Source organism: Tripterygium wilfordii, chromosome 22 (assembly GCF_013401445.1).
Source record: "Tripterygium wilfordii isolate XIE 37 chromosome 22, ASM1340144v1, whole genome shotgun sequence".
NCBI classification, from domain to species: Eukaryota; Viridiplantae; Streptophyta; class Magnoliopsida; order Celastrales; family Celastraceae; genus Tripterygium; species Tripterygium wilfordii.
The window spans coordinates 10481333-10504499 of NC_052253.1; the positions used below are offsets into that span (position 1 = coordinate 10481333).

The window sequence follows — 23167 nt, forward strand, 5'->3', positions numbered from 1 at the left end:
GCCTATTTTAAAGTTGGGATCCAATGAGGTCTGGTGCTAGGAGGGCAGTGTACTGTGTAGTGCCGCCCGTAACAGATTATTTATTGGGCTCGGCCCTATTCTTAGATAACCAAAACCCGGCCCATGATTGGTCCACTAATTGAGAGTTGAAACTTAAACAAAGTTACAAAGGCCGTAGAAGTCTAGAAGATTAGAGAACAGAGTGGGTCGACATCCCTACTTTTATTATTAAAATCGGAAAATGGAAGCAACATGGCCCATTAAAGGTCCCAGAAATTTCTTCATTTTTCGAGTCGCTTCTCCAATGAATGAAGGTGTGCTAGAATTCTCTTCTCATAACTATAAATAGGTCCCCTCACCTTCGTCAATCTCATCACACTCTAGATTCTCAAACAATCTCTGGAAGCTCTCATAATTTGTCGAGAATGTCGATCATTCCAAGCTTCTTCGGTGGAAGGCGCACCAATGTGTTGGACCCATTCTCTCTAGACATTTGGGATCCAATGGAGGGATTCTTCAACTCTACACTCACCAACGTCCCCTCCTCGGCACGCGAGACTTCTCAGTTCGCTAATGCAAGGATTGATTGGAAGGAGACCCCCGAAGCTCACATTTTCAAGGCTGATCTTCCGGGTCTGAAGAAGGAGGAAGTGAAGGTGGAGGTCGAAGAAGGCAGGATTCTTCAAATAAGTGGGGAGAGGAGCAAAGAAGAGGAGGAGAAGAATGACAAGTGGCATCGCGTGGAGAGGAGCAGCGGCAAATTCGTGAGGAGGTTCAGGCTGCCTGAGAGTGCTAAGATGGATCATGTGAAGGCGAGCATGGAGAATGGAGTGCTCACTGTGACTGTGCCCAAAGAGGAGGAGAAGAAGCCCGAAGTCAAGCCAATTGAGATCTCTGGTTAAGCGATGTCGTATTGATATAAAGTCATGGGTTTGTGTTGTGGAAATTATGCTGTGTTTGTGTTTGTGTTTGTGTTTGTGTTTGTGTTGGTGTTTGTGTTGGTGATTTGAAGTTGTCTTATTGCGTCCGTGGAAGTGTTATCCTAAAGTTGTCTTTTGCGAGTTGAGTCGAAATAAATAAATTGTGCGTACTTTTGTTTTGTTAAATATCGAATTTCTTGCCTTATGCATAGATCTAAGGTAATTTCATCCCTCAATTATGGATCGAGTTCTATTTTCATCTCTAATTTTTTTTTTAATTTTCGTGTCCCAACTATGGAAAGTATCATTTTCATAGAAACATACGTGTCGTGCCAGTTCACATAACATATGACCTGCAATTCAGTTTACACAGAAACAAAATTTAAAAGAAACTACTGCAATTCACATAAACAAGAAACAAGTAGTGATGCATCTTAATCATAATTGAAATTTGACTGTGTTGGGCACTACCCATATGAATAGCTTTCAAAATTATCTAGACATGACATAAATAAATGAGTTAATTGAGATGTGTATTGAAGGAACTTACCAATTGGAGCGAGTCTTCTCATGGGCTGGATTTGTCGATGCTTGTTGGGTATCTATAAGTAATCAAGTTTTTCTCAACCCAGCCATAGCCTAGATACCACTTCGTTGATAAACCCAAACACTCGGCCATTCTGCAATTTATAACTCTGAAAAGTTGCCGCTAACGGGATTACACGTTTTGTTAATCCTCATTGAGTACTCACCGACACCAAAGTGTGTGTACTTACCCCAAGTATAAGGTATCGACAAGTAATATACCAATGAATTCGGTATCGATCCACGAGTAAGCAATGTAAATTTGAAGTGAATGATATGCGAATAACTAACTACTACTAATAAACGCAATGAATATCAAAATTAAGACAAGTATTAAATTTAGCCGAATGACTCGGTAGCATAAGTGATTTTTGTTTTCAAAGCAAGTGAGAATTGAATTTAAAACAATTAATTAAAAACTTCTAGTCTCTAATCCTTCCTGATGGCTACTCAAGCTATCATTGCAAACACACACAATGCATTGTGTGATACTATCAATCATGCATATGCAAAGAGAATTGGGATATAAGACTTCAATCATACATGTAGGTCATCGGGTCTCTTAATATACGATCAACGCAAAGAGATAAACACCTAATATTATGGATTAATGTTCCCCCTTAGGGCTCGACTTGGCTAACACCCTAGTTTCACACTCAAAGATCAATTAACCATAACTCTCCCATGCACATTCTTAAATTAACCCAAAACCCCATCATTAATACACATAATTAATAGTTATGCAATGGAAAACTCGAAATTAAGGAAATCATGCAACGAGTTTAACAATTCTCAATCGAACATATTAGATGCAATCCCTAGACTAGACAATCAAATAATACAATCAAATATGTCATTCTCATCTATCCAATCACAAAACTATCACGAAATTAAAAGAGAGGGATCGAAACTACGACCCTTTGAACATACCTTGAGTAATCGAAACCTTGCACCCATCGTTCGAGACTAGAAACTAGAAAGGGAACTTAGCCACTCATTATAATGAGAATAAACATCAATTTTTTAGAGGAAAACCAATGTTTACAATCAAGATCAAAAGAACTAAGCAAAACCAGAGAAAGAGAGAAAAACTATGGTGGTTAAATGTTCAAGAGTGAATGAATGAAAAAGAAACTCAAATCTTAGGGTTTTCCCCTCTTTTTATAAGTACAATTACCTATTTACCCTTACAAAGCTTTCTCCCATTGGTTACATTTGATAAATACCCAAAAACCCAGCTCAATTAACTGGTCTCGGACAGTTGAGAAATCTGTGTGGACAATTAAATCCTCTGGTTCCAACTGTCCAGACAGATTATAAGGTGTTTAGACAGTTTGTGAAGATTTCCATTTTTGGCTGTAGCTTCACGATTTTTTGACCTTTTTGCCCTTGGATTCAACTATCTAAACATCCAATGAAGGTGTCCGGACAATTCTTCATCTCTAGGCACTTTTCTTCTTCTTCTTCATCTCTATGCACTTTTCTTCAGGGTCCCGAAAGTTTCCAACTTTGCTGGTTTAGTCATATTTTCTGCAAAACCAATAAGAGGCAATCATAAGTGTAAAACTAACTTATTTAAACACAAATACATTACTTTAGATACTTTAACCCCCTAATTAGATGGTATTAGGACCTCAAAATAGAGGTCCGATCACACCCTCCAACTTAGACGTTGCCTACCTAAAAATAAAAACTTAACTCACTGACGTAGGAATCACGGTTGCATTTAGCATATGCAACAAGCCTTTAAACCCCAAGTTCACCCTAGTGGATGAGTTGTAGTCTCGTGAGGGCTTATTAGAGCGATACCCACAAACACTTACTAAGGGATCCACCATTACTTTGAAAGCACCATTAGGGATGGCAATCCTACCCACGGGTTTCCCGGACCCGCGGGGATCCGACCCGAAATTTCGGGTATGGGTAGGGTATGATAATGCCATACCCAGCCCCGAACCCGACCCAAACTTAATACTTTAATAAATAAATAAATATATATTTACATAGATATATCATATATAATATATTGTACATATATATAGGAATATTAATTTGTATTTAGTATACTTATCTTCTTATATTTTTCATAATGAAAAATATGATATGCTCTCCTAGTCCATATTATATATAATTATAAATTATAAATTTTTTGTTAAAACATTTGATCATTAACTCAAATATATTTTTTATTAAAACATTTGATCATTATAAATTTATAATCATATATACCCTAAACCCTAAACGTTACTTCTCTACTTCCTAAACCCTAAACCCTAACTAAATAACAAAACCAAAATTCTTTTTTTTTGTAATTTGGATCATTATAATCATATACGTAAACCCTATGTAGTCATAAACCCTAAGTAAACCCTATACATTATATAGTATAAATAGGTAAATACTTTATACTACGATGTATATATTAGTATAAATTTTTTTTAAAGTTTATGACAAATTAAATATTCAAACATACTAGTTTGATAATCTCGAGACTCTAATTCTCTAAATACTAGTTTAAATATAAAAAATTGAACTCTCCCCATCGGGTCCAGGTCAGGGTCGAGTATCCCCATCCCCGTCGGGGTCGGGGACGGGGATCCCCTAATCTCAAGGGGCGGGGATGGGGACAGGGATGGGGCTAGGGATGGGGTTTGGGGATGGGAATGGGGATGACATACCCACCCCGTTGCCATCCCTAAGCACCATAAATGATTCTTAAGTTCTCACATGCAAGAAATAGAGCTAATCCCCCAATTCCTCCGTTTAGTCAAAAACATGCAAAATCTTTGGAAAATCGATCTCAATCTCCTTAAAAATGACCAAGAACATTTATACTATGAAAAATATATGTACAATCAAGCAAGGCTACTCAACACATTCACACAAGTAAAACCTTGTTATGGACCCTTTTGGTGTTCATAAATCCCCAATCCCAAATGTACACAAAAACATAAAAGCATTGTGCTAAGTGAATGACTTACACAATTAGATTAAATGTATGTGTTTATGAAAGATAATTTGGATAGGCATAGCTTTGAGAAAGAAATAACCTACAAGGGCACCCAAGCTTTTGTAGGAGGGAGAGTCTCTTCACTATGGGCTTGGATTAAAAACACACCCGCACGGCCCCGGCCTGGGCCCGTGTGTGGACTTGGGCCTTCAAAGGCCCAATGTCTCCTATTTTTGCACAAAAGTTATTTCATTTTTGGCCCATTAAGTAATCCATATACACTGAACGTGGACATTCAAAGTCTGCGTCAACTGTAGTTGAGTCAGGCCCGAAAATCAATATGGATCATTGATTTTTTGGGTTGGTGGTTGCTGGGCTTGGCAGTAATTCAGAAACACAACAAAAACAATTCTTCTTCTTTCTCCTACTGTCTGTCTTCATATCTGAGAGTGTTGTTCATAAGTGGTTCTATTGAGTCCGCTGGTATTTCCGTGTAGTTTACTGATGGTGTGTGGAGCGTTGTATCTTGGGAAGAGATTGTCCGTGTAGCAGAGGCACCGATTTGGTTGGGCAAATTCTCTTTAAGGAGATTTACTAAGGCGTACCTCGCTCTCTCTTTCTGGTTGTTTCAACATTTGGTTTTGGTATTTTCAATTCAAGCAATTCGTTCATCTATTCGTATTTGAATGCTGTGTTGAACTGTTAGTGTAATTGTTATGCATGCAATCTTCTATAGTGCTATGTTACTGTTTCTATAGTTCCCAGTTTGTTATCATATGCACGTTTATTTCCAATAGTTTGTAGAGTATGGTACTCGGGGCCCTCCATAGCTCATGGGCTTTCTTGTGCAGGCCAACCCCCAGAGCTCATACAGGATCATCTTACCTTTGGTCTCAACTCTTGTGACGTACTCAAAACCGAAACTAATTTTGAGCGACATCACAATTCAAGAGAAGTTTAAAAGTGAAATACAAACTTGACAAGCAAATGATTTTGATAGAAATCTAAGATAGCCTCTCCCAGACAAAGGATCAAACGAACACCATTGCCCTAAGCCACCAAACAACTTCTGGAGGAATCTGAGCTGTCCCTGCAGCCGATCACTTGGGCTTGTGATGTGAGATTTAATACCCGCTAAAAGTATAGCGATTATAAACCCAAATTATACTCGCAAGTGCACGAATCAATTGTAGTATAGAAGTGGCAAATACGAGTGTCGTACCCACAGGGACTGAATATTAAATATCTGCAATTCAAACTCTTGTAATTTTATATGGAAACAAAATAAACAAGGATTAATACAAATAAACAAACACTAGGGATCCGATTTCACCAACTCTATTGTATTTAAATTATTTAGCCGACAATTATCATTTCATTCATGCATGTCAAAGATCAAGTCCCCTAATTTATGTAATAGTCATGGGCATCTGACTTACCACGTCTATTCTCAATTGCAACCATCCATGGGCATTTGGATTGGCTAGGACAATCAAGAATGCATTAGGATTTATGGTAACTTATGTAGCGATCACAAAGATCCTAGCATATGGCATTTATGTCTAGGTAACTCCGGTATTAATTGCAAGAAGCTTGTCTCAAATTGGACATGGGCATTTGTCTCAATTTGCATCATGGTAATCGAACCTAGATGGTAGCTAAGCATCAAGATTTAATTATCAATAAAGAATAGCTAATTAACACTTGACATAGCATAGATAAACTAATAATCAAACCAAATTTATTTAGATACAATAGAGTGGATCCATCATCACCCTAGTAAGAGGATTAGTTCCTCATACTAGGTTTACACAACCAACAATTGATCTCACAAAATTCTAGAAAGAATATGTGAGCAAATTGCTGTAAACGAGAAAATAAAACTCAAGAACTCACTCCTTGATTTCTTTCTCCTCTTCCTCCTTGATTTCTTCTCCTCTTTCCTCTCTGATTTCTTCTCTGGTTTTTGTGATGTCTTTCTTCAATGTTTTCCGTCTCTATTTATAGAAGAAAAAAAAGACGAAGAAATAATATAATTACTATTCATCATGCGACTTTACATATATTACTGTTCATGAATAGTAAATATTACTATACATTCTGCGACTTTTATGTATTACTATTCATGAATAGTAATGTTACTATGCACTTTACGACTTATATATATAACAGAATACAAAGTCAAACAAAACTAAGATTGTTTATGGAATAAAGCCTGACCTGAAATATGAGTTATATGTTTTTGGGCCTAAAAATATAGAAATAAATATAAAGTGATTAAAAAAAATGACATTTGTACTTTTAATTGTGTAATAATCACTTTACGCCCAAATTATATGACAAATGTTCATGATAATTTATCATTTAAAGTGTATATTTGAACATTTATCACAACCCCCAACCAGCTTATTGCTAGTCCCTAGTAATTGAAGCGCTCAAACAATTCATGTCATATATGTAAATAATCCAATTATCTCATAAGTATGAATATATGCAAGAATCTACCAACCACCATCACTAGAAGCAATCATTCTGACTAAATCTCATACCACCCATTCTATCTTAGCGTGATGTGTAGTGCGTAGCGAATTTAACATAAATACGTGGCTTTAATTTAATCTTAACACAAATATTGCAATATCACAAGAATCATCAGACTCAATGAATAATTAATATCAAGGGATTTTATTTATTGACTTTTCATTTTTTTTTTTATATATATATAATATTATGTGACTTGTGCAATGCTCAGTCTCATTAAGCTTTCTAAATGACCCTTGTAACAAGCGTTCAACCAATGACTCCCAATCCAGTTGGCTCAGGGCATTAGGTGTAAAGACACCCCAACGGGTTTAATAACTCGAGTCAAAAAGGCTACAAAACTTCGCTTGTCACATGGGTTGATGTCTTGATTTTTCTACCTTTTTACGCGAACACTCACTGCTTACTGAGGCAAGAGGCCCGGTTACTCAGCAGAAAAACTTACAAACACTCCCATTTATTCATAATGTACTCTCTTTTTTTTTTTTTCTTTTTAATATAAATATGAATATATACATGTATCCCAAGATATTAATATTCAAAGAATTCTAATTCAACTCAAGAAAATCACAGTATTCATAATTAATCTTAAATATCGTACCTCACAAATATGTAATTCTGTGCAATTGATCCAATTATTAAATAGAATAGGTGAGACAAAACTAAAGTCAGAAAAAAAAAATCCACAAGTGATTATGGGTATTCAACTCAAATTGTTATCCACACTTCAGAGATATTCAGACCAATTTAGAAATATGATAAGAACATGACTTCCAAATCACAATTATTTATTTATTTTTTTTAGCAATCATTAAACAGAATAGATATTTAACAAACAAACGGTTCTAAGACTCAATATTCCCAAAGCACCGTAAATAAACGGAATTTGTCTCAACACCAGGATCCTTGAGACTGGATGCTAGGTTACTATCAACCTAACTAAAGAGATGTACCCCGTAGCAAGGGCAAAAGGCTAACAAGGCCTTACAATAGGTTGTCATTCTCTAAGAGTTTCTGGTCGGCTCAATAGAACCCAAGCCAAGGTCAACAATCCTTTGTATCTCCACTTTGGGGCTTTACAATTATGGACATTTCGTCCAGTCCATGCTTAGGACTCCCAAATACCTTATCGGTGGTTGTTTCCTGGACAAACTACTAATTACTTAGCTGGTTGAGTTGGCATCCCTCTAAGAGATCAACTACAAGTGTTTCAAGCTTGCACCTAAAGTAGCACAGCACTTGCCTCCTCTAGCTACCATTTTTTTTTTTTTTTAAATATCAAACCAATTCCTCCCCCTCTTAAAATCTGGCATTGTCCTCAATGGGAAAAGAAAAATAAAATAAAAAATAAAAAAATAAAAAAAATAAAAAAAATAAAAAAAATAAAAAAAAAGGAAAATTTGAAAAGTACATATGCAAAGCTATGGTTCAGAAAAATACAACCTGACACAAAAACAATTCTGACCGTTGGATGGCTATGTTTTCACTTTCGTATCATATCCATGAGTGCGGCCATCATGTGCTCCAGTCTGTGTTGTCCATCCTCTAGTGTTTGTAGCCCCATCTCTAGCCGGGCTATTGCTGCACTTATGTGATCTGATTGTGGAGACACTGCAACTCCTGATGAGGAATCTCCAGGTGGTGATGTTGAGGGAGCTTCTTGGGTCTGCTTCTGTCTAGCAGAAGTTGTTTTCAAATGGCTGATGCTCTGACGCCATGTCCATTTTTCCAGCATGGTGACCTGATAACCCAAAGATGCTTGAGGCCGAGGAGGTCGAATGCTTTTGAACAAAAGCAACCTTGTGATAAGCCGTGGGAAAAATAACTTCCCCACCTTTTTTGGCTTATTCTCAACAACATATTTGGCTTTGCAGATCATGGCCAGATAGATCTTTCCAATATCAAACCAACACCCTTTATACATATAGTATAAAACTGAGAGGAATTTTCCCCGTCGTTCTTGCTCATGGCCTATAGGACAAAGATTTTTCCTAATAGCATCATCCAACAACCACATCTTTGATGGCAAGTAGGCGCGGCGTGCAGCGTTATTGTGTTTATTCATCTTTCCACCGCACATATCATCAATCATTTCTTGCTTTGATGCATAGATTGGTTGTCGAGATCCAGTGGGCTCATCATCTGTTGGTGGATACCCTAAGCAGCAACACAGATCTGCTGTTGTGAATTGAACTTTCACACCAGCAATGATAACCTGATAAACCAGTTGATCCCTAGTCCGCTCGCTTCGTGGTAACTCGATGAGAGTGTGATAGAAAGAGCGAATGATCTGAGGATACACCAGTAAGTTATTTTCTGGATCTGGATCTACGAGAAACAACAAAGAATGCTCCCTCAAGTAGTTCATCGCCCATCTGTTGATGGCTTCTCGTTGTATCGTTTTGTCAATTTGACACTCCGGAATTATTTCAGCTTTATTGAACAACGCAAGCCTGGATTGCAATTGTGATACGATGGTGCGTGGTTGCCTCGGCATGGCTTCTGATCTCTGTTAAAGAGAAAACACACTCTTGCCAGAAAATGAGTGAGATGAAAATGAAAACTGATCGAGACAATAAAGAAAGAAATTCGTGGTGCTTGTCACATCAGTACTTACTTTACTGTCACGCTTTGCGGCTCATTATCACACTCGAGGATGACTTTTTTTTTTTTTTTCTCTTTTGTTTTTTTTTTTTTTTAAATCAGATAATATATAAAAAATAAAATAAAATAAAATAAAATAAAGAAAGAAAAAAAATAGATGAAAAAGAAATATGGGTTGCCTCCCATAAGCGCTGTATTTATCGTCTGGGCAAGACGGAGTGTTCCCAACACTCAATTACCTGGATCTTGGAGAGTAATGTCTGGGCAAGACAAAGTGTTCTCACCAGCTGCATTGTAATGAAAATTCAACTTTTTTATTACCCAGAATGCTTTATGCTCGAGCTCCATAAGAAGATGGCTACCCTTGCTAAAAATCAAACGATATGGAGACATGCCAATTGGAGTTTTGTATGCAGTGCGATATGCCCAAAGAGCATCATTCAATTTTATACTCCAGTCAGTTCTTTTGATATTCACAGTCTTCTCCAAAATTCGTTTAATTTCACCATGAGGAATATCAACTGGGCAGATTGTCGAGTCAACCATTAGAGAATGATGGTGGAAAGGCCAAAATGAAATTTTTTTTTTTTTTTTTAATTTTAAAATTTTTTTTTTTTAATTTTTTTTTAATTTTTACTTTTTATGCAAGGTGAACTTGTAGTTTTTTTTTTTTTCAACAAAATTAAAAGAGTTAATATACACAAAATAAAAAAATTAATATAAAAGACAGTAAAATGGGGCATAAAGGCCAACCATAAGTATTAACAGAAATAAAAAGTTATAGTAGGCGGCTTAGCCGACCATATAAGTATATATGTACAGGTGGGGCAGTGTAAAGCCAACCACAAATATAAATAATACTGTATAAATAAATAAATGAATAAATGTTAGTAAGTTAGTAAATGTTTGTGACAGTTATTATAAACAGATATAGGCGGTAGCAGTAGAACCAGCCAATAATATATAGTTAGATGGGGCGGTAAAGCCATCCACAAAAAAATAAAAATAAATAAATAAATAAAATGAAATGAAAAATGAAAAACCTTCCATTAAGGAGGTGTAGTATACTAATATTAATATATACATATATACATATATACAAGAGTTAGATAACAATATATTAAATCAGTCCCCGGCAACGGCGCCAAAAACTTGATGTGAGATTTAATACCCGCTAAAAGTATAGCGATTATAAACCCAAATTATACTCGCAAGTGCACGAATCAATTGTAGTATAGAAGTGGCAAATACGAGTGTCGTACCCACAGGGACTGAATATTAAATATCTGCAATTCAAACTCTTGTAATTTTATATGGAAACAAAATAAACAAGGATTAATACAAATAAACAAACACTAGGGATCCGATTTCACCAACTCTATTGTATTTAAATTATTTAGCCGACAATTATCATTTCATTCATGCATGTCAAAGATCAAGTCCCCTAATTTATGTAATAGTCATGGGCATCTGACTTACCACGTCTATTCTCAATTGCAACCATCCATGGGCATTTGGATTGGCTAGGACAATCAAGAATGCATTAGGATTTATGGTAACTTATGTAGCGATCACAAAGATCCTAGCATATGGCATTTATGTCTAGGTAACTCCGGTATTAATTGCAAGAAGCTTGTCTCAAATTGGACATGGGCATTTGTCTCAATTTGCATCATGGTAATCGAACCTAGATGGTAGCTAAGCATCAAGATTTAATTATCAATAAAGAATAGCTAATTAACACTTGACATAGCATAGATAAACTAATAATCAAACCAAATTTATTTAGATACAATAGAGTGGATCCATCATCACCCTAGTAAGAGGATTAGTTCCTCATACTAGGTTTACACAACCAACAATTGATCTCACAAAATTCTAGAAAGAATATGTGAGCAAATTGCTGTAAACGAGAAAATAAAACTCAAGAACTCACTCCTTGATTTCTTTCTCCTCTTCCTCCTTGATTTCTTCTCCTCTTTCCTCTCTGATTTCTTCTCTGGTTTTTGTGATGTCTTTCTTCAATGTTTTCCGTCTCTATTTATAGAAGAAAAAAAAGACGAAGAAATAATATAATTACTATTCATCATGCGACTTTACATATATTACTGTTCATGAATAGTAAATATTACTATACATTCTGCGACTTTTATGTATTACTATTCATGAATAGTAATGTTACTATGCACTTTACGACTTATATATATAACAGAATACAAAGTCAAACAAAACTAAGATTGTTTATGGAATAAAGCCTGACCTGAAATATGAGTTATATGTTTTTGGGCCTAAAAATATAGAAATAAATATAAAGTGATTAAAAAAAATGACATTTGTACTTTTAATTGTGTAATAATCACTTTACGCCCAAATTATATGACAAATGTTCATGATAATTTATCATTTAAAGTGTATATTTGAACATTTATCACAACCCCCAACCAGCTTATTGCTAGTCCCTAGTAATTGAAGCGCTCAAACAATTCATGTCATATATGTAAATAATCCAATTATCTCATAAGTATGAATATATGCAAGAATCTACCAACCACCATCACTAGAAGCAATCATTCTGACTAAATCTCATACCACCCATTCTATCTTAGCGTGATGTGTAGTGCGTAGCGAATTTAACATAAATACGTGGCTTTAATTTAATCTTAACACAAATATTGCAATATCACAAGAATCATCAGACTCAATGAATAATTAATATCAAGGGATTTTATTTATTGACTTTTCATTTTTTTTTTTATATATATATAATATTATGTGACTTGTGCAATGCTCAGTCTCATTAAGCTTTCTAAATGACCCTTGTAACAAGCGTTCAACCAATGACTCCCAATCCAGTTGGCTCAGGGCATTAGGTGTAAAGACACCCCAACGGGTTTAATAACTCGAGTCAAAAAGGCTACAAAACTTCGCTTGTCACATGGGTTGATGTCTTGATTTTTCTACCTTTTTACGCGAACACTCACTGCTTACTGAGGCAAGAGGCCCGGTTACTCAGCAGAAAAACTTACAAACACTCCCATTTATTCATAATGTACTCTCTTTTTTTTTTTTCTTTTTAATATAAATATGAATATATACATGTATCCCAAGATATTAATATTCAAAGAATTCTAATTCAACTCAAGAAAATCACAGTATTCATAATTAATCTTAAATATCGTACCTCACAAATATGTAATTCTGTGCAATTGATCCAATTATTAAATAGAATAGGTGAGACAAAACTAAAGTCAGAAAAAAAAAATCCACAAGTGATTATGGGTATTCAACTCAAATTGTTATCCACACTTCAGAGATATTCAGACCAATTTAGAAATATGATAAGAACATGACTTCCAAATCACAATTATTTATTTATTTTTTTTAGCAATCATTAAACAGAATAGATATTTAACAAACAAACGGTTCTAAGACTCAATATTCCCAAAGCACCGTAAATAAACGGAATTTGTCTCAACACCAGGATCCTTGAGACTGGATGCTAGGTTACTATCAACCTAACTAAAGAGATGTACCCCGTAGCAAGGGCAAAAGGCTAACAAGGCCTTACAATAGGTTGTCATTCTCTAAGAGTTTCTGGTCGGCTCAATAGAACCCAAGCCAAGGTCAACAATCCTTTGTATCTCCACTTTGGGGCTTTACAATTATGGACATTTCGTCCAGTCCATGCTTAGGACTCCCAAATACCTTATCGGTGGTTGTTTCCTGGACAAACTACTAATTACTTAGCTGGTTGCCATGAAAGAAGTAGAAAGCAGGTGGGAGAAGAAGAACACGACAACGTTTTGTTTGAGTTTTTTTTTTAATTTTTTTTTCCTTTTTCTGTTAGAGTTAGAAATAATAGTGAAAGACAACAAATAAATCGTAAGCTTCATATTTTAAAAAATATCTAACTTTTATTTTTATTTTTTTAAATTAATTTAAATGTTTTTATTATTATTATAAATTGTTTCCTATTTATTTAAATCTATAACAACTTAAATACATAATACCCCTATACGTAATTTGCACAACAATTATAACACCATATATGCTACTAACCAAAGTTACACCAAACACCTACCAACATTTCATGAACCATTTCTACTACCATTTAGTATCACAATTTATTATTTACAATATATATCCTACATAGATGACTACGATTTACTACCCCTCCCTTACCGGATCTTGCCATGGGGGAATGCTTAGGCCATCATAGTCCCCATGTCGACCGTATTCCTCCGTTTATTGACTTGGAAATCAGAACTGGCAGACTTTGGTAACGGCTAGTCACTAGATTTTTCCTGACCTGAGGTTTGTGCTGGGCGGGGACTGGGTAAAAAATCTCAACCCGCTGCGGGGCGAGGCGGGGCGGGGGCGGGTATGCCTCCCAACCCACCCCGCCCCGCTATAGATATTCATATATATATATAACATAATATAGAAAAATATTTATTTGTCTAAACATATTTTAATTTGATATTATTATTAAAATCAAAGTAACACCTAAATCCTAAGTCCCTAAACATAATATTATCATACTCTTAATTATATTGAATAAATCTTGATAAAAGCTTACCCTAAACCCTAGGTTAAATATGACTCTCTAGGCTCTATTCCTAAGTCAATTGAATTAATCTTGATAAAAATATAGGACCCTAAATCTTAAGTTAAATATGACCCTATACTCCTAAATCCTAATCTCCAAAACCCTAAAGGCTCTAAACCCTAAACCACAAATCCCTAAAGACCCTAAACCCCAAAACCATAAAGACTCTGAACCCCTAAACCCTAAAGGCCTTGAATCCTAAACCCTAAATCTAAGCACTAAACCCTAAAGCCATAACATGACCTTCTACTCATAAATGTTGATAAAATCTTAAGACCCTAATATTTTATAAAATAAAGTATAAAATTAAATAATTTAAAACTATAGATGTGTATAATATAAAATTTAAAATCAATACCTACTAAGTAAAACTAAAATTATTTAATTGTGTTAAAAATATAATAAGTGATATGTAAAGATAATAATTTAATTAGTTGACAAATGTAATATGAAAGTATCTTTGGCTTGTTGGTTAGTTCATTATTCTCCCACCTAGAAGTCCCAGATTCGAATCCTAGGATGTGTAATTTAATTTTGTAATTTTCAAAGATGTTGAATAGGGGCGGGGCGGAGCGTGGGGATCCCGGGTTAGGGTAGGGCGGGGACGGGGTGTAAAAGTTGCTTGGACATGAGGGGCGGGACGGGGTGCAAGGCGGGGGCGGGGGACCATGATCCGCCCCTGCCCCGCCCTGTTACCATCCCTAATTAAGGCCATTAGAGGCCTTAATAATTTTTAAAAAAATATCAAAAAATTATAAATGTAAAGTATTTAGTGTGTTGATTAAGATCATTGATTTTTTTCAAGGCAAAAAAACTAAATTCATTGAGAAATGATAACAAATTAAATAAGTGTTTGATCCAACGATAGATATTGCTTCACATTTGTATCAATCTTTTGTCAATCAATTTAATTTTTTTTCCCCTAAAAACTTACATCATGCTGATCTAAACAATAAAAACATTACATTTATTATTTTTAGATTTTTTTTTCAAAACAATTAATGACTCAAATGAGCCTACTGCAGGGACCCCCATTTGGGGCGTGAAGTTGAGCCGACCTGATCGTCATCCACTCCAATTAAGACACTTAAATCGCAATCATATGCTCCGAAATGAATGTCATTCTCTCTCTAAACCCACCACCACATACCCTGCGCATGTGGGGCCATGTGTATCAACGACTCTAGATTGGTCAGGCTGGCCACTGGGCTAGAGAATCATACCTTTCAGTCTGCCACGTGTACGGCTTGATGAACCCAATTTCGAGATGTGAAAATGCGAAGTCATTTCATATTAAATTGCTGAAATTTCGTTTTTGATTCAGTTAACCAATTAAACAAAGGCCACACCTTGGTCCCACAAAGTAATGTCGTGTTCCTCCCCTTATTGTGGTGTATTTTCCGAAAATGATAAAAATTTCAATAGTTGATATCCTAATTATATCAGTTGTTGAATTTTATGCATATGATTTAAGTAAAATTGTGACGCCACATGTTTAACATAATACGTATAAAATTATGTATGTATAATCCAATAGCTCAAATAACTTAGATCACTACTGTGTTGCATTTGCTTAGTTGTAATCAATAACAACTAACCATATGGAGCATAAATATGATTGTTTAGATATTAAAATTAATTTTTAATTTTTTTTTGTCAAAGACTAAAATTTTATATTTGTTGCAACTTGCCAGCTTGTCGTGTCCTGCTTTCGGAGGTTAATTACGTGTTTGGCATTATTATTATTGAGTTGATAATTATATGAGCAAAAGTTGAGACAATAAGCTTGACTTCAACTTTCATATGGTCTTTTGCATAATTTATAATAGAGTCGCAAATACTTCTTTACCAAATGAAGAGGGGATAACCAATAGCCTTTCATGGGACTTCTATCACTTTGAATACATGATGTCTTTGTTTAAAAAAATGTCATAACTAATTTGCTTCTTTTTTTTTCCACAATAGGTCAAAATTTTTGAAATACTCCATCCGTCCTATTTTAATTGTCCCCTTCAATTTTACACATAGTTTAAGAAAGTGTATTACTCCCCTTCAATTTGACATTTATACCCTCATTTATAATAGAGTGACAAATACTTCTTTACCAAATGAAGAGGGGATAACCAATAACCTTTCATGGGAATTCTTTCTCTTTTAATACATGATGTCTTTGTTTAAAAAAATGTTATAATTAATTTGCTTCTGTTTTTTTCCACAAAAGGTCAAAAATTTTGAAATACTTTTTTAGAGCTTCAACTAAAAACCATATCCAGTTATGAATAAAAAAATTTCACTGACACCCAAACCATTAATTGGTGTGATAAGAATAGTTAGCATCACTTTGATGATCAGGGTTTAAATCCCCCTTCCCAATTAAGAAAAAATTAACGTGTCATTGGATCCTTTGAGTGGTAATCATTTTTACAATTTTCCCCCAATATTGAACACATAATTTTTTGTGGATAAACTGTTGTACAGGTGATTCCATCCTATTTTTATAGATATGAATTCATTTTTTTTTGTATGGCAGATATGAATTCATTTGATAAGGAAATAAAGCAAGCTTACTACTAAAAGTCAATCGATTTCCATTACAAAGGTCAAGTTCAGACTTGTAGAATTTTAAGCAAATTTGCTTGGGCAATTTTAAACAATAATTTAAATAAAAAATAGGATACAAATAATGTTGATCTAATTCAAGGGTACAGCAACCATCAGTCATCACGATCCACCAAATAAGGTGAGTGGCTCCTTACAAAAAAGAAAGGAAAAAAAAAAGAAAAGGTCAGTGGCTGGCTCCTGTGACGGATGGTTGGTCTCTCGCTGGCAGACTCCTAAATGGCTAAATTTATATCTAAACACGTGTCAGATAATATTAAGATACGGAACTTATAAGCCGCCGATCAACTAAGCCAAGCTGAAAGCTTAACCTCTAAAATACTAACCCCAAGACAAAATCCAGGCACAAACCCAATACTTAACCCAAACCCGGTGTAGCTTACCCAGCCGCGCCACGAAAAGGATCTCTGCGCGTGCGTCCTTCTCTTGCATTTCTTTTCTTTCTGAAGAACTCTGTAGTCTCTCATGGCGTCGAGTACGGCTTGCTTTCCGTTTCACTACCACCAGCATCAGCTATAGAAGCAACTTTGTTAGAGTCAGAGGAGCCGCAACTATCGAATACACAAGTGTATAGTAACTATTTCATTCAACGGTGCCGTCTAGAGGGAGATCTGGATTTCGGTTTTGAAGTTCTAGCTATGGAGGAGGATAATAAGGGAGAGCTAGTACAGAGCCTGATCGATGCAGTTAACGAGATATCATCGATGTCCGATTACAGGTCTACTGTTAAGAAGCAGTATTGCAATATGGCGAGGAGATTGAAGCTGTTGACCCCAATGTTCGAGGAGATTAGGGAAAGCAAGGAAGCGATTCCAGACGAGACCGTTAGGTCTCTGGTCTCTTTAAAGGAAGCCTTGGATTCTGCTAAGGAGCTTCTCAGATTTGGCAGCGAAGGCAGCAAGATTTATCTGGTGTGTATGTTTGTTTCATTTCAAGCACCTAGTGTGCGCCTTTTCCTCGGTTTTTTTTGGAGCCGTTTGGTTGACCCGAAACTGGTGGAAAGTATAAGAAAATATGAAGTGTTTTCCTATGGCTCGAGTTGTTTTTGGCCGCTTCTAATTTCTAGAATAGTTTGAAGTCTCTCATAGATCAAGCAGAACCTCTAAATATGGAAGCAACCAAAATATTTCTGGCAATATGTTCATAATCTTGATTTCGGAAACTCTGATACAAACTTTTTACGCTGTACTCTAAAAATTTTGAGCTCATTTGGTTGCCCTTTCTATGTTTCATTGAAATATGATCATCGAAATTGCAGATTTTGCTCTATTTGTCGTTGCAACTAATCGGATCTTTACATGCTTGGTATGTTTTTTGTGGAGCTGAATCGGGAATCGGGGGCACTTTAAGATTTCGAGACTGAACGAATTAACTGTTTATTCAAATCATTAAAAAAGAGAGAATTAAATTAAGATAATATGCATTAATGCATATGTGGTTTTAGGATTTTTCATCAAGCTACTTATATAATATGTGCTTTGCCTTTTGGTTTTTCAATTGTTGCCTTGTACTAATTTTTTTTGGTCCATCAACCTTCTTTTCAGTAAAATCCTTTCGTGCTGTTTGAAAGAGATCCCATATTTAGAAGTTTAAATTGATTTGTTCTCATGAGGCTGAATGTATAGTCCTTGAATAGGAGTAGTGTCTCTTTCTCTTGTGGAGGCAACTACATCTTTACAATCATCAGCCGGTTTTAGTATAGTAGTTCATCTTTTTTAGGGGTTTTGTTTCTTGTTCTGGTTTTTTTATCATGATCTTCACTGATAGTCTTCCTGTTCGCAAGTCAATGTCTGGCTTAGTAGAGAGAGAGATGTGTGTCCTGGCTTTGTCTTTTAGGGCCAGGGAGTCTTTAGAAATTCATACATGCAACTTGGCAGGGAGGGATGAAATGCGTACATGCAACTTTCCTCACCTGCTTCAGCGTGAGAATAGCTAAACAAGAAGATGAGATTTTTGGTGGATTCAAGTCTGATCAGCTATGATTTGATTAGGAAAGATGTGGTACCGTGTGGATGGAGCTGTTGCATCATTTTAGCAAAATATAATTTTTTTGAATATTGTTTTGCTTGGATCCCAAATGCACTTGAACTTGTAGCTGGCATTCTTTCTATCTTTTGTATTTATTCAATCCCATGTATGGACCTGTTGATCTGCAGCAATATGGTTCATAATCAACATGAAAATGGGAACATTTTGTAGTTTTGTTTAGAATGTGTGATGCAAAAACCCATACTTGTTTGTCTGGGTCCTAGGGAAGCGTCTCTTTTGCATTCAATCAGCACCTTGGTTATGCATAGGCTATGCCCTCAATTTTCTGCCAGTTTTGGTTATGAATACATTTAGCTGCGGTTGATTGATTGTAAATCCATATATGTTCTAAATGTACTCTTTTACCAACTTTTTGTGCAAAAATCATTGGAGTTTTTTTTTTTTTTTGAATGAGGAACAAAACTATAAAAGTGTTAAAGGATTTTCCAAACTGCTAATAAGATGACAATGTAATCTCTTTGGTTTTGGGGGTACCCTTTTAAAATTTAAACTGACCTCTGTTTTACAATTTGCAGGTCCTGGAGAGGGAGCAAATAATGAATAAATTCCGTGATGCGACAACTAAGTTGGAACAAGCTTTAAGTGGAATTTCGTATGAAAACCTTGATATATCAGACGAAGTTAAGGAACAGGTAGATGATTGCCATTGAACTTTTCTTTTCTCATTATTTGGAGGTGTAATATCAAAAGAACTCAGCCTTGAACTTCCTTTCTCATTATATTAGAGAAGCATTTATGGCACATGAAATGGACATGATATCTTTTGTTTTTCTCACTCATTTTCCATTTTTCTCATTTGTGTATATGTGCCTTTAGGGCTGCGGTGAGGGATAGGATACCTTGAAGTGATTAATTGGGAATTTTTTTAACATGGGTTCGTACCATAGTATCCTCAATTAGGTGATTGTAATTTTCTATCTAAAATTCAAGTTTTTGAATATCGTAGAATATTTTCGTTCTCATTTATTACATTGGAAAAAGCCCCTTTTTTTGGCGGATAGTTCATTGTTGAACATTGTGGGTCCCAAAGACACAAACCCCCCGTGTTATTCCATTAGCTCAATTTTTTCACATTTACATACACAAGGCTTCCGTAGTGGGCAGAGTCTGGGACAAGCGAACATGTGGCCCAGTGGTAGAGTTGTAGGGGGTGCAACCTAGAGGTTATATGTTCAATTCTTGGAAGCAATATATCTTCACATATTATCTGGGGATAAGGTTTGTGTACATCTTGTCTTTTCTCGACCCTGTCCACTACTGGAGCCTTGTGCACGAGAGTTGTTTACTTACATATGCAAATGTTTTGACTTGGACAATGATTTAAATGCTCTAAATGTTTAGGTTGAGCTTGTTCTTACTCAGTTCAGAAGAGCCAAAGGAAGGGCAGACTCTCCCAATGTTGAGCTGTATGAGGATTTGTTATCCCTTTACAACAAAACCAACAATGCAGCAACAGATCCAGCTGTGCTGAGGAGATTGTCCGAGAAATTGCAATTGACAGGGATAGCTGATCTCACACAAGAGTCACTAGCTCTTCATGAGATGGTTGCTGCCAGTGGTGGAGACCCCGGAGAGAGCATTGAGAAGATGTCAATGCTATTGAAGAAAATAAAGGATTTTGTGCAGACAGAAAACCCCAACATGGATGGTCCTGGTCCTGGTCCTGGTCCTGGTCCTGGTCCTGGAAGAGAAAAGAATCGTCCTCCAAGTGGCAGTGCACTTCCTTCCGAAGAGAACCTCAGGGTTCCAGTAATACCAGATGATTTTCGATGTCCGATATCCCTGGAGTTGATGAAGGATCCTGTCATTGTTTCAACTGGGCAGGTATATACTCCGGCCTTATCATAGTCAACCCTCCCTCACATTATTTCTTTCATCTCATACTAAGTGACACACTAAGTTCTGGCCCCTGCAACCTTCTGGCCCCTTTAATGTTAAATGTAAACAGAAGGGAGAATAGGCTTGAAGAGAAATGTTAATTTGTTGAAAATGATTTGGCGGCTGAAATCAACCCCCTGATGAGTTGCCTATGTGAGACCATCCAAGCTAAGGCTAATGGGATGGTCACTTCCTTCCATGAATTCTTTTTCATAGGTTGCTTCCAAAAAAGCACAATATGTTATAAGAATCTGGAAAGGAGTTGCCTCAAAGATGCCCATGATTATCGTCAATATGATTGGTTTGACACTTTGACTTTTTTGATCATAAGAGGTTTTTTTTTTTTTTCACAAGCATATGCACTCCAAGCATACTGAGAACGCCTACAAACATCATTCCATGTCTATAATTAACAGGTTTCAATTTTCCTTGTTGTAGACCTACGAACGTTCCTGCATTGAGAAGTGGCTGGATGCTGGACATGGCACATGCCCAAAGACACAGCAGACTCTCATCAATACCGTTCTTACACCCAACTATGTGCTTCGTAGCCTCATAGCCCAGTGGTGTGAGGCCCATGGCTTTGAACCACCAAAACGACCTAGCAGTTCTCGACCAAATAAAACCACATCCTCATGCTCACCTGCTGAACTCACTAAGATTGAAATTCTCCTCAACAAGCTCACATCTGGTAACCCTGAGGACCAGCAGTCTGCTGCTTGTGAGATCCGCCTTCTTGCCAAACGAAATGCAGATAATCGCATTGCCATTGCTGAAGCTGGTGCAATTCGTCCTCTTGTTGAACTCCTTTCAACACCTGATTCCCGCACCCAAGAGCATGCTGTTACTGCACTTCTTAACCTTTCCATATGTGAAGATAACAAAGGAAATATTATAACTTCAGGGGCTGTACCAGGAATAGTACATGTGCTTAAGAAGGGAAGCATGGAAGCTAGGGAAAATGCTGCAGCCACCCTCTTTAGCCTCTCTGTTGTGGACGGAAATAAGATAACAATTGGTGCCACAGGTGCCATTCCCCCACTAGTGACACTGCTGAGTGAAGGTACCCAAAGAGGGAAAAAGGATGCTGCAACAGCACTCTTCAATTTGTGCATTTACCAAGGGAACAAAGGAAAGGCGGTAAGGGCTGGAGTTGTGCCCATATTAATGCGGCTTCTGATGGAACCTGGAGGTGGAATGATGGATGAGGCATTGGCCATACTGGCAATACTAGCCAGCCATCCTGAAGGGAAGGCATCCATTGGAGCTGCTGAGGCAGTGCCAGTTTTGGTTGATGTTATTGGAAGTGGATCACCAAGAAACAGAGAGAATGCCGCTGCAGTCTTGGTGCACCTTTTTTCTGCTGACCAAAAGTATTTGGTAGAGGCTCAGGAGCTTGGAGTCATTGTTCCACTGTTGGATTTGGCACAAAATGGCACGGACCGGGGAAAGCGAAAAGCTGTACAGTTGCTGGAGCGTTTGAGCAGGTTTGTTGGCCAGCAGAAGCAGGTCCAGGCACAAGCTGAGGCTCAGTCTCAAGCACAACAGCCACAACCATCCTCCACTGCGAATCTTATGGATAGCTGAGGTTTTTCCCCTCTATTTTTTCCTTGCCTCGGAGGGAAGGGTGGAAGATCACCCGCCCCATTCTGCAAGTGATTCATTTGGTCGTGTGGGATGAAAATTGCACTTGCAAGATGTATTCATGCGAAGCCAATCGAGGCCAAGAAGAAACGAGTGAATAGAAGGTATGAGTGACTGGAATGTACGGGAATTGTATCACTACATATATACCATGTATCATCGTTAATCATCCTCAGTTTTTATCGAGAGATGTTTCCTTATGTTTGAAACAAACTATTAGTGGAAATGAAATTCTCAAGCATGTTTTTGATAGGAATTGCGTCAATTCCCTTTCCTTTCCTGGTAAGATATCTGGATTGCGTACTGTCACTGGTTTCCAAGCTGCGAAGGAGCTAAATTGAATTAAAGATACACATCAGAACAGAAAGCCAGGTTTGCAGGGAAGGCTTTTAATGATAAACAAATACACATCAGAACGGAGAGGTTTCTTGTGGTATAGAAGTTGGGTTTTAATATGATGACTGGACACTGGCCCTATCAAGCCCATAAAACAATAATCTTGGGTACGTTTAGGGGTGTCCATTCGGTTTTTAGTTCGGTTTTTAATCATAATTGAAATGTTCGAATTGATTCGGTTATGATATTTTGGAATCCATAATTGAACCATATATGTTCGGATAACCAAACCGAAATAACCATATTTTTCGGATCGAATCAGATCGGTTTTCGGTTTTTGAAGAAATAGAAAAAGTATGAATAAATCTCAAATAGAGTGAGAAAATAGCTCATGATTGACTCCAACTTCATCTAACAAAGTTTAATAAAAAT

The 23167-nt window shown here is 36.5% G+C and overlaps 3 protein-coding genes across 4 annotated transcripts; 2 read left to right on the forward strand and 1 right to left on the reverse strand.

The window, feature by feature from the left end:
• The first annotated feature begins 363 nt into the window (after positions 1–363).
• Positions 364–1113, forward strand: LOC119990590 (17.4 kDa class I heat shock protein-like). 2 transcript variants are annotated; one of them, XM_038836578.1, is made up of 2 exons: positions 364–959; positions 1002–1113. In XM_038836578.1, exon 1 carries the CDS (start codon positions 426–428, stop codon positions 900–902), a length of 477 nt encoding a protein of 158 aa, XP_038692506.1. In that variant the 5' UTR covers positions 364–425; the 3' UTR covers positions 903–959; positions 1002–1113. The 2 variants fall into 2 exon arrangements, with proteins under 2 accessions (XP_038692506.1, XP_038692507.1); XM_038836579.1 differs by having other exon boundaries at positions 990–1106.
• Positions 1114–6398: 5285 nt separating this feature from the next.
• On the reverse strand, positions 6399–9448 carry LOC119990587. Its single transcript, XM_038836575.1, has 2 exons — positions 8440–9448; positions 6399–6452 (listed from the first exon to the last, which is right to left on the reverse strand). The coding sequence occupies exon 1, from the start codon at positions 9362–9364 to the stop codon at positions 8480–8482; it is 885 nt and encodes a 294-aa protein (XP_038692503.1). The 5' UTR covers positions 9365–9448; the 3' UTR covers positions 6399–6452; positions 8440–8479.
• Positions 9449–17057: 7609 nt separating this feature from the next.
• LOC119990581 (U-box domain-containing protein 13-like) lies at positions 17058–22655 on the forward strand. Its single transcript, XM_038836564.1, has 4 exons — positions 17058–17739; positions 19393–19509; positions 20219–20701; positions 21194–22655. The coding sequence occupies exons 1-4, from the start codon at positions 17467–17469 to the stop codon at positions 22340–22342; spliced, it is 2022 nt and encodes a 673-aa protein (XP_038692492.1). The 5' UTR covers positions 17058–17466; the 3' UTR covers positions 22343–22655.
• The last annotated feature ends 512 nt before the right edge of the window (positions 22656–23167 follow it).